This window comes from Canis lupus, chromosome 3, assembly GCF_003254725.2.
Source record: "Canis lupus dingo isolate Sandy chromosome 3, ASM325472v2, whole genome shotgun sequence".
NCBI lineage: Eukaryota > Metazoa > Chordata > Mammalia > Carnivora > Canidae > Canis > Canis lupus.
In genome coordinates this window covers 3,050,003-3,064,042 of record NC_064245.1, presented here as the reverse complement: position 1 = coordinate 3,064,042, position 14,040 = coordinate 3,050,003, and the positions used below count along the sequence as shown (strand labels likewise).

The following is a 14,040-nucleotide window of genomic DNA, read 5'->3' as shown; positions in this document are numbered from 1 at the left end:
TTAAACTGGTTAGCATTCAGGAAATGTTAAGTATTTATGTCGGTTTCGTAAGTTTTTTTTTTAAGGTAGTCTCATGACATTTAACTGTTTTGGATCAAACTGTTTAAAGTGCAACATATTTAATTTAAAAATGTAAAGAATAAGCCATTTGAACTGTTACTATTATATTTATGGGCAAACATATGTAACCATGATGGCATGGTGAATAGTGCTTTGAAATTTGCAAACTACCCTAACATGTATTATGTCATCTATACATAAACTGTAATTACTAGAATGTTTTCCTCTTCACTGGCTCCATCCCTCTCCAGGTTTTTTTTAAGGAATACTGGTAAAGAAGGGAAAATACTTTCCCCACAGGATTCCATTCTTCTAAATCATTTGTCTTTTCCACTTTGAATTTACTACCAAGAATCTTTAGGGATTTAGAAATATTAAGAAGTTTTGACTTTAAAACTTTTTTTTTTTTTTTTTTTTAAAGCCAGGGTGCTGCCTTACAGTTTAGGAGGACCATGTATTTATTTTGTACAGTGAGAAGAATTAAGCAACTGTGGAAAGGAAGCAGTAGTAGTCAAAGAGAATAGAGAAGGAGGGCAAAAGTTGATGTTTCTTCTACTAGAATGTAAGTTTCCTGAGGCCACAGTTGGTTCTTGTTATCCCCTAACAACAGCAGAATGCCAGATACAAGGTATGTGCTTAGCAAACAGTTGTTTAAATGAATGAATGAAGAATTGAGAAGAGGTCAAGGGAAGATTGAGCAGAGGGAGGAGAGAATGAGAGAAGGCATAGGAGAGAAGTCAAAGAACAGAGGAGTGAAAAGTTGTCAAGAGAAGGAAAGAGCTTTCTCTCAAATTCAGCTTTTATGTAATATGGCCAAGGCAATACGGAGAAACTGGTTTTTACTCAGTTGCCTCCAGACTAGGGTGACAGAAAGTAGTTGGGACAGGTCCTGAGGTAGTGTCCTGTGATCTGGACTTTCATGAGATGGTGTAACAGGCAAGCCTTATGTGTAAGTGCTGTTTACCTGCTTATGTATAGTTTAGTAGGTAACTTGAAACCAGAGGTTGAAATGTAGCTTTCTTGAGAATGTTCTCTGATTTTAACATAGTAATTTTTTTAAAAAAAATCTGGTGCTAAGTGTAAGTCTCACAACCCTGAGATAACTACCTGAGCTGAAACCAACAGTTGGGATCCCTGGGTGGCGCAGCGGTTTGGCGCCTGCCTTTGGCCCAGGGCGCGATCCTGGAGACCCGGGATCGAATCCCACGTTGGGCTCCCGGTGCATGGAGCCTGCTTCTCACTCTGCCTGTGTCTCTGCCTCTCTCTCTCTCTCTCTCTGTGACTATCATAAATAAATAAAAATTAAAAAAAAACCAAAACCAACAGCCACTCCGGTGCCCCATTCTAAGAAGGCTTTTGCTTCTACTTTGCACTGCAAATATTTCTTCATAGTTCAACGCTTGTTTCTGACTTTCTTTATCATCTCTTTAACTTCCAATGAATTTAAACTTTCATAGAGTTGGATTATTTAATATTTACTTTTGTATATTTTGGGTTTCATATATTGCTTTAAGAGGCTGAAGATAGGGGATCCCTAGGTGGCTCAGCGGTTTAGCGCCTGCCTTCAGCCCAGAGCATGATCCTGGAGTCCCAGGATTGAGTCCTGCATCGGGCTCCCTGCAGGGAGCTTGCTTCTCCCTCTGCCTGTGTCTCTGCCTCTCTCTCTCTTTCTCTCTCTCTCCCTCTCTGTGTCTCTCATAAATAAATAAATAAAATCTTAAAAAAAAAGAGGCTGAAGATAAAAATTTTAGTGTGATATGATAGTTGTGTGTGTTTTTGTGGCAGGAGTATTTCTACTCAGGACCACGTGCATTTAATGCAGCCCAAAATTATCTATAAGTACATAATTAATTTTATGTATTTAATTGTTGATATCTATATGTAAAATATCTGTAAAGCATCATTACACTATATGAAAAGAGAAATAGCTTACTATCCACTTAAATTGCCATTCAACTAAGCCTCACTTTCTTTTCTTTAAAATATTGGTATTGGTTGTTGTGAGAATTAAATGAGATAATCCCTGCAAATAATACTAGATACCATTTACTCAGTACCTACTAAGTACTAGTCATTATATATACATTAGTTTATATGATCCTCAAAGTACTGCTTTGAAGCAGGTGCTACTGCACTCAAATTACAAGTGAGAAAATATATTTAAAATGAGCTTATGCAGCTTGCCCAGCATCTCATAGAAAGTGGCAAAGCCAAAATGTAAATACACGTTTATCTGAAAACAAAAACCATAGTCTTTTCACTATACATTCTTCCTGGGACAGTACAGCTATTTATTTGCTTAAATCCTTTCTTCTTTTTAAATTTTCTGTTTGTCTTTTTCTATTTGATGACTAAGACTCTCAGACTGCCCTGAAGCACTACCTGTGATTATTGAAATATTCTTCTCTGCACTGTCCAGCAGGATGGCCACTTGCCACATGTATCTGTTTAGCAGTTGAAATGTGGTTAATGCAACCAAGGAACTGAAGTTTTACTTTATTTTAAATTAAATTACACGTGGCTACCATTTTGGACATCACTGCGTTAGATGTCTGAATGCTCAGGTTTTGTGCATAAGGTGAGTGTAACTAATGTATTGATTGATAATGAGGAAACTGTTCATTCTAGGTTGAAAACTTTAGCAGAGGAACTTATACAGACACAGCAGATGCTTGTAAACAAGGAGGAGGCTGTCCTGGAGCTAGAGAAGAGAATTGAGGAGTCCTCTAAGACCTGTGAAAAGAAGTCTGAGTGAGTAAAACAAATAATTTGAAGGAAGAAAGTTTAATTGATAGAATTTTACAGAATACTTCAGTCGCATGTTATCATGGATGTAAAATTTCTAGAAGCTAAATTTTCATTTTAAGTGTAAAATGTGGTATCGTTGAGTTGCTCTTTAGGACTCTGGAAAAGCGATCTGGGTTTTTTTTTTTTGTCAGTTTAGTGTACTGATCACGTCTCAGTGTTTTAACAGTTTGAACCACTTTCTGAAAAATCCTGTTAGAAGTTGTGTTTATTCCCCTCATCAGTGTCCACTAGGTTTGCTGTGCATTCCTTGTTCAGAAAGTGGCAGATCAGTGTTAATCCAGAAATTGGCCTCTGTGTTAGAAGGAAGCAAACACGCTTATTAGGAAATCCCAATCTTCTTCAGTTCTAAAAATCCCTAAGATTTGCTGTGCTGTTTTGTCTTACTATTGTTTTTCTTGCTGGTTTGTGGATCTGTAAGTGTCCTGTTGGATCCTCCTACTGTACTGGTATGGGGATACTATTGTTTTCACTGATTTTACTAATTATGTATTCTGCTGTTTTTTTTTTTTAATGTTTCCATTTTGATCTATAATTTAAAATTCACATTTGGCTTTGGTTATTGTTTGAATCTCCAACAGGAGTAGCTAGTATCGTTTCTCTACTCCTGACTAGAGTGTATAAATTTGTCTTATAACTGGCTTGATTTATCAAGATTCTCAAGGACTGGCTTGATTTATCAAGATTCTCAAGGAATTGTGATGTGTCAGATTTCTCTGGTCTATACTCATTCTTTCTACATAACTTCTCAGATATTCTCCTCTTCTCTCAAATCTATGATCCTCTCATCTCCTCCATCATAGGTAGCAGATGGACCTTTCTCCATTATAGAAAAAATTAGAATCCTCAGGTGGCAGCTCCCTCATTTCTTGTGACTAGATATCCACATCTACTGCGTTTGTACCCATCTTCTGTACTTCTATTTCTTGGGCCTATTTTTTTGTATCTTGTCATTCCTACTTTATCACAAATTTTACATTATTTTTTATATTATGTTCACCCTTTCTTCTCAGTTGGGTCCAGTGCTCACTTTTTATTTTATTTTTTTAAAGGTTTTATTTATTTATTTGAGAGAGTGAGGGAGCATGAGAAAAAGGGGAAGAGGAAGAGGAAAAGGGAGAGGCAGGCTCCCTTCTGAGCAGAGAGCCCAACGTGGGGCTCCATTCCAGGACCCTGAAATCATGACCTGAGCCGAAGGCAGATGCTAAACTGATCACTCTTAGTATTACTTATTTCAGTGAATGGCAACACCATCTATTCTATTATACAAATCAGAATATTAGAGTTCTACCTCTCCCACTTATACTGTGACTCTTATTATAACTTGGCATTAAATATTATATTGTAATCAGTGAGCTTTTTAAAGATGAGAACAGGAAAATCTGAGTTGATCTGGGCGTTCGTTTAATCTGGAAAATTTCAATATTGCATCAACAGAAGATTCTATTTGCATTATAAAAATAAAATTTATCAACCATTGCACATATGATATTCAAAACAAGAATTATGGGATCCCTGGGTGGCGCAGCGGTTTGGCGCCTGCCTTTGTCCCAGGGCGCGATCCTGGAGACCCGGGATCGAATCCCACATCAGGCTCCCAGTGCATGGAGCCTGCTTCTCCCTCTGCCTGTGTCTCTGCCTCTCTCTCTCTCTGTGACTATCATAAATAAATTAAAAAAAAAAATCAAAACAAGAATTATAAATATATTTTTGTGTTTGGGAATAAGTTCTTCATATGTTTACAGATGACCAGGTAGTTGTACTTTTTACAGTTTTGTAAATGCATACATTATAAATGACCCCTGTTTTAAAATGCGTAGTGAGTATGAAGACTGTTAGATGCTGACCCTCTTTCTAGCATGTCTGACCATACACTGTTGGAGGAAACAGTGTTATTTTTAAGTGTTATCTTAATCTAGAAATTGTGAGATTCTTTGATTGTTTTTTTTTTGCTATATTTTCTTGACTCACATCTTTGACTCTTTCTTCATCTGTGTAATGAATGTGATCCACTCTCCTCCACTTATTTGTATTTATTAGGAAGTGAGAATGGGTGTATAGGAGTTGGGGCTTAACAGGTAGTAGATATGTGGGAAATAACTTATATTGAGTTCTTACTCTCTTCCACATGTTACACAAGATGTATGTACGTTATCACATTGAATGCTGTCTTCACTATGCCTGTATTTTACCTTTATGACTTAGAGAATTAAAAAAAATTATAATTACATACCTAGGCAGTGGTGGAAAATGCATGAGTTCCTGGCTCCACAGCATATGTCTCTTTGATCACAGCATCAGCTTGATCTTGTTAAATAGTGTTCTTATGAGAATAAGTTAGAAGGGATAAGTATGTCAAGCAGTTCAGGGGCTGAGTCCTATTTAACTCAAATTTTGTTAGCCCATATTATTCTGATATTTTTATTGTTAGCTTTGTGGCATAATCTTGAAAACGTTAAGTACATTTATATAACTATAAGCAGTCATTGTGAAATCTCAGTAATTTAGATGCTAGTAGAGTTGAAGTTTGTCTTTCCCTTATATGTTAAAATATTTTGTGAAGCAACCTGAAGCAACCTTTCATTTCTAGTGAAAATGTTTGCATTTCAGTTTCTTAAGAATTCATAAACATTTCCTTTTTGTGTGTGTGTATGTATGTGAATCTACATACAAATCTACATATAAATTTAAATACAGATATAATTAAAAGCTTTTTCAATCTAGTTTTAGAAATAGATTACATTTTTTTTTAACGAGGCAGTACTTTATTAGCTTCATGTACTGTTAATTGGAAGTAATTAAACAATAAAACAGAATTATAGTTCTTCACAAATGCTAAAAGTATTCTATAAGTCAGATATTTATATTCTTAAATTATTGCAATTCTACTGAATTTTTGCCTAACAGAAGACATTATTGGTTCTGTTGAATTATAATAGGGAACTAAAGTTAAAACCTTTACATTTGAGTTTAACATAAATGTCTTTAAAACATTTTATGGTTACAGGGAAAAAATAAATTCTATGACAAATCATTTGATAGCTTTGATTCCTATAATTGAATAATCTAAAATGAAAAATAAACTTAAAGAATGGTTTTTATGTGACATTAAATTCACACTAACAAGTAGAGTTTTAGCTTATATAAATAATGCAGTCTCAGTTGAAATGTAGCTATTGTAGAATTATATTTAAAAAAAAATTAGAGTAAAAGCAATAAAACCAGCCACTTGAAATGGTATAATTTTAATACAATGCAAAATGTCACTCTAGTATACATAACTTTACTCATTACTTCTAAAGCATATTTATTCAAATGGAAATAATATCAATCTTCTCCTGATTTATGATCCTTGTCTACTGTATTAGAAAATAGTTTATGGGAGAGTATACCAAGCATATGTTATTTATGACTCGGTGGCATGAAGAGCAAGTAATATTACTATTGGTTTTAATGTTTGGCTTGACTTCCAAAAAGTGAACGATTATTCAATTTTGTGTTTTATGCCATTATCACCTAATACTTAAAAATACTTTATATGTTATAAAATCAAAACTCAGCGCCATGCAAAATCTTGAGATCATTTGATTTAACCCCGGTCTTTCAAATTGTGTATCATCTGAGGCCCTGAAATTTTAAGAGACTTGTAAAATCACCTCTGGCTTATAGTTAATTAAGACTTGAAAGAAAAAAAAAAAAGACTTGATCCATCTAGGGTATTCTAATCTGCAAATTCAGGGATCTTTTATTTTTGTCTCAAGATTTGAAAATTATGTGTATTTCAGAAAATAGTCCTGCCTACATAAGGGATTCATTCGATAATACTTATTGCATGTCTGCTAGGCACTGTGAATACAATGAAAGGTAAGATATATATCATCCCATGTCTCATGACGCTTACACTTTCTCGGAGTAGACTAATACAAATAAGAAATGAACAATTATGATAATTGTTATCAGATAAGTTCAGATAGAAGAATAATAGAGGAGCACCTACTTACGATAGGTAGTCAGGGGTCTCCTAGAAAGTGGCATTTTTGCTAGGGCAACAGAAGTTGCCCTCCATGTGAAGAATGCATGGAAAGAGTAGTCAGTGATAGGGAGTAAGTTGCACGTGCAAAGACCATGATCCCATTCACGTTTTAAATTTATTTATTGGGATGCCTGGGTGGCTCAGTGGTTGAGCGTTTGTCTGCCTTTGGCTCAGGGCATGATCCCGGAGCAGAGATCGAGTCCCACGTCGGGCTCCCTGCATGGAGCCTGCTTTTCCCTCTGCCTATGTCTCTGCCTCTCTCTCTGTGTCTCTCATGAATAAATAAATAAAGTCTTAAAAATTAATTAATTTATGGCTTCCAATATATCTTGTATTATACAGTTGTTCATTTTTCTATAATTTTCTTCTTACTGTAGTATGTATAGCTTGTTTACTCAATGGTATTATAAACATAAAATAATTGAATAATATGTGGTATAGTGATTATAGCAATACTTTTAAAAAATTAACTATTGAACAAAAGCAAGATGTTAATGTAAGTGAAATTTTATCATTATGTATAAAACTCCATGAGATTAATTAGAAGAAGCTAATGTTGCTTATTAATTTCATGATCAGACATGTTGATTAAAAAAGCTAGGACTAGAACCTTGCAACAGGACATATTATTGCTCCTAGGAAATCTTATTGTTCTTCAAAACCACTAAACTAAAAACCAGGAAATGTATATTTTTACTTAATTCCTGGTATTAGGATAGTGTCTCAGAATGACTAAGTGATTGCCAATATGATACAGTACAATAGATATTTTAGAACTCCTGAAGGAGAATAAAAAAGGACTATCCCTAAAACAGAGTATTTAGGAACCCAAGACATGTATTATTAAAACCTTCTTTCACCTGAGGAAGCATGATGCTGCAGTAATGATATGCATTTTTTAAAAAAGATTTTATTTATTTAATCATGAAAAACACACAGAGAGAGAGAGAGAGGCACAGGCAGAGGGAGAAGCAGGCTCCATGCAGGGAGCCCAATGTGGGACTTGATCCTGGGTCTCCAGATCATGCCCTGTGCGGAAGGCGGCGCTAAACTGCTGAGCCACCGGGGCTGCCCTGATATGCATTTTTTTTTTTTAAATATTTATTTATTTATGATAGTCACAGAGAGAGAGAGAGAGAGGCAGAGACATAGGCAGAGGGAGAAGCAGGCTCCATGCACCGGGAGCCCGACGTGGGATTCGATCCCGGGTCTCCAGGATCCTGCCCTGGGCCAAAGGCAGGCGCTAAACCACTGCGCCACCCAGGGATCCCTGCATTTTTAATTAAATTTTTCATTTTCAGACAATTATGGATTGACATATAGTTGTAGGAATCAATACAGAGAGATTCCCAGGTACCCTAAACTCAGTTCTCCCCAATGGTAGCATCTTGGAAAACTACAACATAATACTATAATCCAGATATTAACATTGATGCAGTAATGGTACAGAACATTTCCAACATCGCAAGGATCCCTCATGTTGCGTTTTTATAGCTGCACTGCCTTCCATCTCACACCCTTAACTCCTGGCAACTTTTAATCTATCCTTCATTTCTACAGTTTTGTTTTTCCAAGAGAGAATGTTGTGTAAATGGAGTCACAGTGTATGCAGTCTCTTGAGATTGGCTTTTTACATTCATCATAATCCACCCAGGTACTCTCATTCCTTTTTATTAAGTAGCATTCCATGGTATATGTGTGTTAGTTTCCTAGGGCTGCCAGAACAACGGACTGTAAGCCTGGTGGCTTAAAATACAGATTTATTCTCTCATAGTTCTGGAGGCCAAAAGTCTGAAATGAAGTGCGGCAGTGGCAGGTTGGTTTTTTCTGATGGCTCTGAGAGCAAAATTGAAGGGGAGCTTGAGGGACCTTCCAGATAACCCCTGTCCTGACTCATGCATATCTTCCCCCTTATCATTATCCCCAACCAGAATGTTACATCTGTTACAACCGTTGAACTTAACAGTGATACCTCTTTATCGCCTAAAGTTTTACTTTAAATTACATTCTATTCTGCATTCATTCTGGTTGGCTCAGGTCATGATCTCAGGGTCCTGGGATCGAGCCCCATGTCAGGCCCTGTGCTCCCAGCAGGGAGCAGGGAGTTAGCTTGAGGTTTGAGGTTTTCTCTCTCCTCCTCCCTCTACTCCTCCCCCCACTTCACCCCAGTTCACACATTCAGTGCTCTCTCAAAAAAAAAAAAAATCTTTAAAACTTTACATTTACAAAAAAATGAATTACATTTCACTCTTGTACATTTTGTGGGTTTGAGCAATGCATAATGATGTGCGTCCATCATTATGGTATCATATAGAGTAATTTTTGCTAAAAATCCTCCATACTCCAGTTACTTATCCTGCCCCCATCCATCCTCAACTGTTGTCAACTGCTAATCTTTTTATTATCCCTATAGCTTGCCTTTTCCAGAATGCCATGTATTTAGAAGTAGACATGATGTAGCCGTTTCACATTGGCTTCATTCGCTTAATACACAGAGAAATTTCCTCCATGTCTTTTTGTGGCACGGTAGCTCATTTGAGCACTGAATAACGTTGCATTGTCTGGATGAACCACGGTTTATCCATCCACCTACTAACAGACATCGTGGTTGCTTCCAAGTTTTGGCTATTATGAATGAAGCTATTATATAAAACATCTGTGTGAAGGCTTTTGTGTGGACATAAATCTCTAATTCCTTTGACTAAATACTAAGGAGTGTGATTGCTTGATCTTATGGTCAGAGTATTTTTAGTTTTGTGAGTAACTGCCAAACTGCCTTTTAAAGTGGCTGCACCATATTGTATTCCGACCAGCAGTGAATGAAAGCTCCTGTTGCTGCACATCCTTGCCAGCATTTGATGTTGTCAGCATTTTGGAGTTTGGCCATCGCATAAGTGTGTAGTGGTAGCTCATTGTTTTAATTTGCACTTCACTGAGGACCTATGATGGGGAGCATCTTTCCATGTACTTATTTTCCATCAGTATATCTCCGTTGGTGAAATGTCTGTTAAGGTCTTTGACTGTTTGTAAATTCAGTTATTTGTTTTCTTATTGTTGACATTTAAGAGATCTTTGTATATTTTGGATAACAGTTCTTTATCAGATACGTGTTTTTCATCATTTTCTCCCAGTCTATGGCTTATCTTATTGTTCTCCTGACATTGTCTTTCAGAGACCAAAAGTTTTTAATTTTGGTGAAGTCCAGTGTATCAAATATTTATTTCACAGATTGTGCCTTTGGTGTTATCTAAAAAGCTATCGTACCCAAGGTCATCTAGGTTTTCTCCTATATATCCCCTAGGAGTTTTATAGTTTATGTCTTCTTTTAGGTCTATGATCCATTTTGAGTTAAGTTTTATGAATGGTATAAGGTCTGGTTTTTTATTCATTTTTTTGCATTTGGGTGTCCACTTGTGCTTGTACCATTTGTTGAAAATAGTAACTTTTCTCCTTTATATTGATCATTTTGGAATACCCCATTTATTATCTGGAGTAAAATAAAGGTGAAATAGTAGTAATATTGAGACTGTAAATGCCATGAGATGTCATGTTTAAAAATAGAGCTTTTTTTTCTCTAAACTGAATCTAATATATAGGACTTCAAAGATTTTAATTTATTAATTTATTATTCTTGTTGAACTATAGTTGGTATACAATATCCTATTAGTTTCATGTGTAAAAAACGTAGTGATTCAGCACTTGTATACATTGCAGAATGAGCACTATGATAAATCTAGTTACTGTCACCAACAAAATTATTATGATACTATTGACTAATATTTCCTGTGCTGTATTTTACATCTTTGTGACTTATTTGCTTTATAACCAGAAGTTTGTACCTCTTAACTCATTTTGCAAATTTTGCCCATCCTACTAACCCTCTCTCCTCTGGCAACCACTTGTTTGTTCTCTGTATTATCAAAGTTTTTGTTTTGTTTTGTTTGTTTTGTTTTTTAGAGTCTACATATAATTGAAATCATATGGTATTTGTTTTTCTCTGTCTGACTTATTTTACTTAGCATAACACCCTCTAGGTCCATCCATATTGTCACAAGTGGCAAGATTTCATTCTTTGCTTATGGCTGAATAATATTTCATTGTGGATTTATATATTTAAATATATTTATATATAATATATATGAATAATCTGTATCCATACCACACCATACCACATCATCTTCATCCACCCATTATTGATGGACGTTTAGATTGTTTCCATATCTTGGCTTTTTAAAATAATGCTGCAGGGAACATAGGGATGCAGATATCTTTTTGTATTAGTGTTGTTGTTTTCTTTAGGTAAATACCCAGAAACAGAATTGCTGGGCTGTCTGATATTTCTATTTAAGTTGTTGTTTTTTTTTTTTTTTTTTAATTCTAACTTCCTATGATGGTTTAATCCTTCAAAAAATGTGTTTAGTATTTAATGAAGCTAAAACTAATTTATTTACATCCTTCATGTAATACAGCCTTTTTTTCCCCTGGCTTAATAATACTTCTAACTCTTTAATATTTTTCTCCTAAGTGTATATTCTGGTTGTTATTGGCTACTGCACAACCATATAACAATCCTTCTAGTTCAACTGCTTAAAATGGTACCATCTCTCTTAGGGTTTGTGTTTGTTTTCTTTTCCTGCCATAACAAATTGCAATAGACTGGGTAACTTAAAACAACACAAATTTATTCTCTTATATTTCTGGAGATCAGATGTTGGAAATGAATCTTACGGGTGTAATGGCAAGTTGTTGATGGGGCTAATTTCTTCTGGATACTCTGGGGCCCACAGGGGTCGGGGGGGAGAATCTACTTTTTCTGTTTTTCAGCTTCTAGGTACTTTCCTCATTCCTTGGATCCTGGCCCCACATCACAGTGCCTTTCTTCCCTTTTTGTTCTTGTCACATTGCCTTCTCTAACATAGTCCCCTTTTTCTTCCCTCTTATCAGATGCTTCTATTGGGCTTGCCTGGATCATCTAAAATAACTTCCCCGTTCCAATGTCCTTAAACTCCCTTTTGCTATGTAAGGTAATATATACACAGGTTCTGGAGAGGAGGGTGTAGTCATCTTAGGGGGCCTGCCATATAGTTGAAGAGATAACAAAATGTATGTTTTACTTCCCATAAATGTATTTCTTTGAATTTTGTTCAGATGTTCAGTTAATATTGACTTTTTTTGCAATTATTGTTCCTTATTTGATATTTCATATTTTATTTTGAAGTTTATTAATCATTCCTTTGATTATTGTTTTGCCTTTTTTCCTATTTATGAAATTTATTTACAAAAGGCTAATGGTAGCAGCAATGGTTTTACAGTGTTATTATTTTCAAGTATACTTCTCTAATAATTGGTTCACATTTGTGAAATCATTCACCCTGTTTTTCAGACTCATCCTATGTATGTATACAAATATGTGTTTTTACCATCTTACTTCGTACATTTACTTTGTCATTCCTTGTCCTCTTGTCATGTGATTCTTTGGTGGCTAGGAGGTACAAAGAAGGAACTCCCAAGAAGCTTTAGGTTCATATGGTTGTAATCTTAGCCAGAACCTAGTCCTCATGAATTTATGTCCACAAAAGTGGTTGTTTTAAAAATCTGAAGAGATTTATAGAGAAAAAAAATATGTAACTAACTTAGTATGTAAAAGGACTTACTACCTAATAGGCAAACCAGCATGAATTTGTCAGAAAATCTGTGTGGGTTTAGAACCCAGGTCACAGATGGCTGAATGACGGTGATATAAATGATAATTGCTATTTACTGTATTCTGACTTTATGGTAGGTATTGTGCTAACAGTTTTTCAAGAATTATCTCATTGTATTCAGAACAACCCTGACAGTTTGGTATTATTATCAATTTTTCCGATGTTAAAACTGAAGATGAGAAAAACAGCGTGATTAAGTCATTAAGTTGAATCTGTTCTCGTTCAGTGTAATTACACTCTTTCCATTATGCCTCGATGATTTTACTTGGGAAGTGTTAATGAGCTCTGATGGTATGTATACCCTTCTTCATTACTCTTGCCGTGAACTCCACTGGTTGGAGGGGCTAATCTTTTGAACTGCTAAGTTCTTGTTAAAAATAATCTTAAACGTTAGTTTTACTTTTTCCACATTTCACTCCGTTCTCTACCTGAGTTCCCTTTTTTGTTAGGATACTCACCTGAAACTCACTGCAGTATAATGAGGAGATTATAGCTTTCTTTATAGCATTCACCGAGGTGGCACCCTGCTCAATTTGATTGGAATTGAGTTTTCAAAATATTGATCAACATCATATTTATAAACAAGTCTCTCTTAGTGGGCTCTTTCTGCCTCTGATTACTTATTCAATCAATATTGATCCATTTAGATTCTAATTTAAGAAGGTGACATTTTCTGATCTTATTCTCCAGTTTTGAAGTTTTCCCTTATTGACAGTTTAGTGTCACTTACATTTTAATGACCTGTTTTCAATGGTACATCACACCGTTCTTTAAAATATTAATATGCTGGTCCCCTGGGTGGCTCCGTGGTTGAGTGCCTGGCAGGGTCCTGGGATTGAGTCCCACATCAGGTTCCTTGCAGGGAGTCTGATTCTCCCTCTGCCTGTGTCGCTGCCTCTCTCTCTGTGTCTCTCATGAATAAATAAATAAAATCCTAAAAAAAAATATTAATATGCCATGTATGACAGTGTTTCCAGAAGGTATTCCTTGCCACCACTACCTTTTTCTTGTGGGTGAATTTGAAATAGTTTGAAATTCCCTTTAGGGCAGATTTCAGGGGTTCATAGGTCACAATAAAAGAACATGTGGCCTATGCAGTTCTCAAAAGAAGAAATGGGGAAGTCACTTATCTTGGTAGCCTTGGTATTGGGAAGATCTGGAGACTTGTGTTCATTTCCTCAGTCACAGCTCAGTCCTCAGTCCTTGTCAGAACAGTTTTCTCCAACTCTAAAAACACACCCCGTGCAATATAAACACAGCTTCGTCCTGGGTTGTCACCTTGATATGATTTATTTTACCCAAGGCACAGGTCTTCCTTCAGCTACATTCCATTTGAGATTTGAAATAAACTGAGATTCTGCTTCAGTCGTATTAATTCCCCTTAGGCGCCACACTTCTCAGCCTAAGTGTCCGTACTCTGTGAGGTAAATGGTTTAG

General features: G+C 35.8%; 1 protein-coding gene across 16 annotated transcripts in view; it reads left to right on the top strand.

Annotated features, from left to right (window-relative positions):
• The window catches only part of FER (FER tyrosine kinase), a 433,137-nt gene that overhangs the window by 113,365 nt on the left and 305,732 nt on the right, over positions 1-14,040 (top strand). For 12 of the 16 annotated variants that reach the window (XM_049107893.1, XM_025438260.3, XM_049107885.1 and 9 more), the window contains one exon: positions 2,689-2,811. The exons of 1 other annotated variant lie outside the window; for it this stretch is intronic. In XM_049107893.1, coding sequence (XP_048963850.1) covers positions 2,689-2,811 — 123 coding nt within the window. Of the gene's footprint in view, positions 1-532; positions 689-767; positions 1,010-2,688; positions 2,812-9,788; positions 9,911-14,040 lie in introns of those variants that run through there. 3 more of the 16 variants (XM_025438270.3, XM_025438271.3, XM_025438272.3) reach the window with 3 other exon arrangements.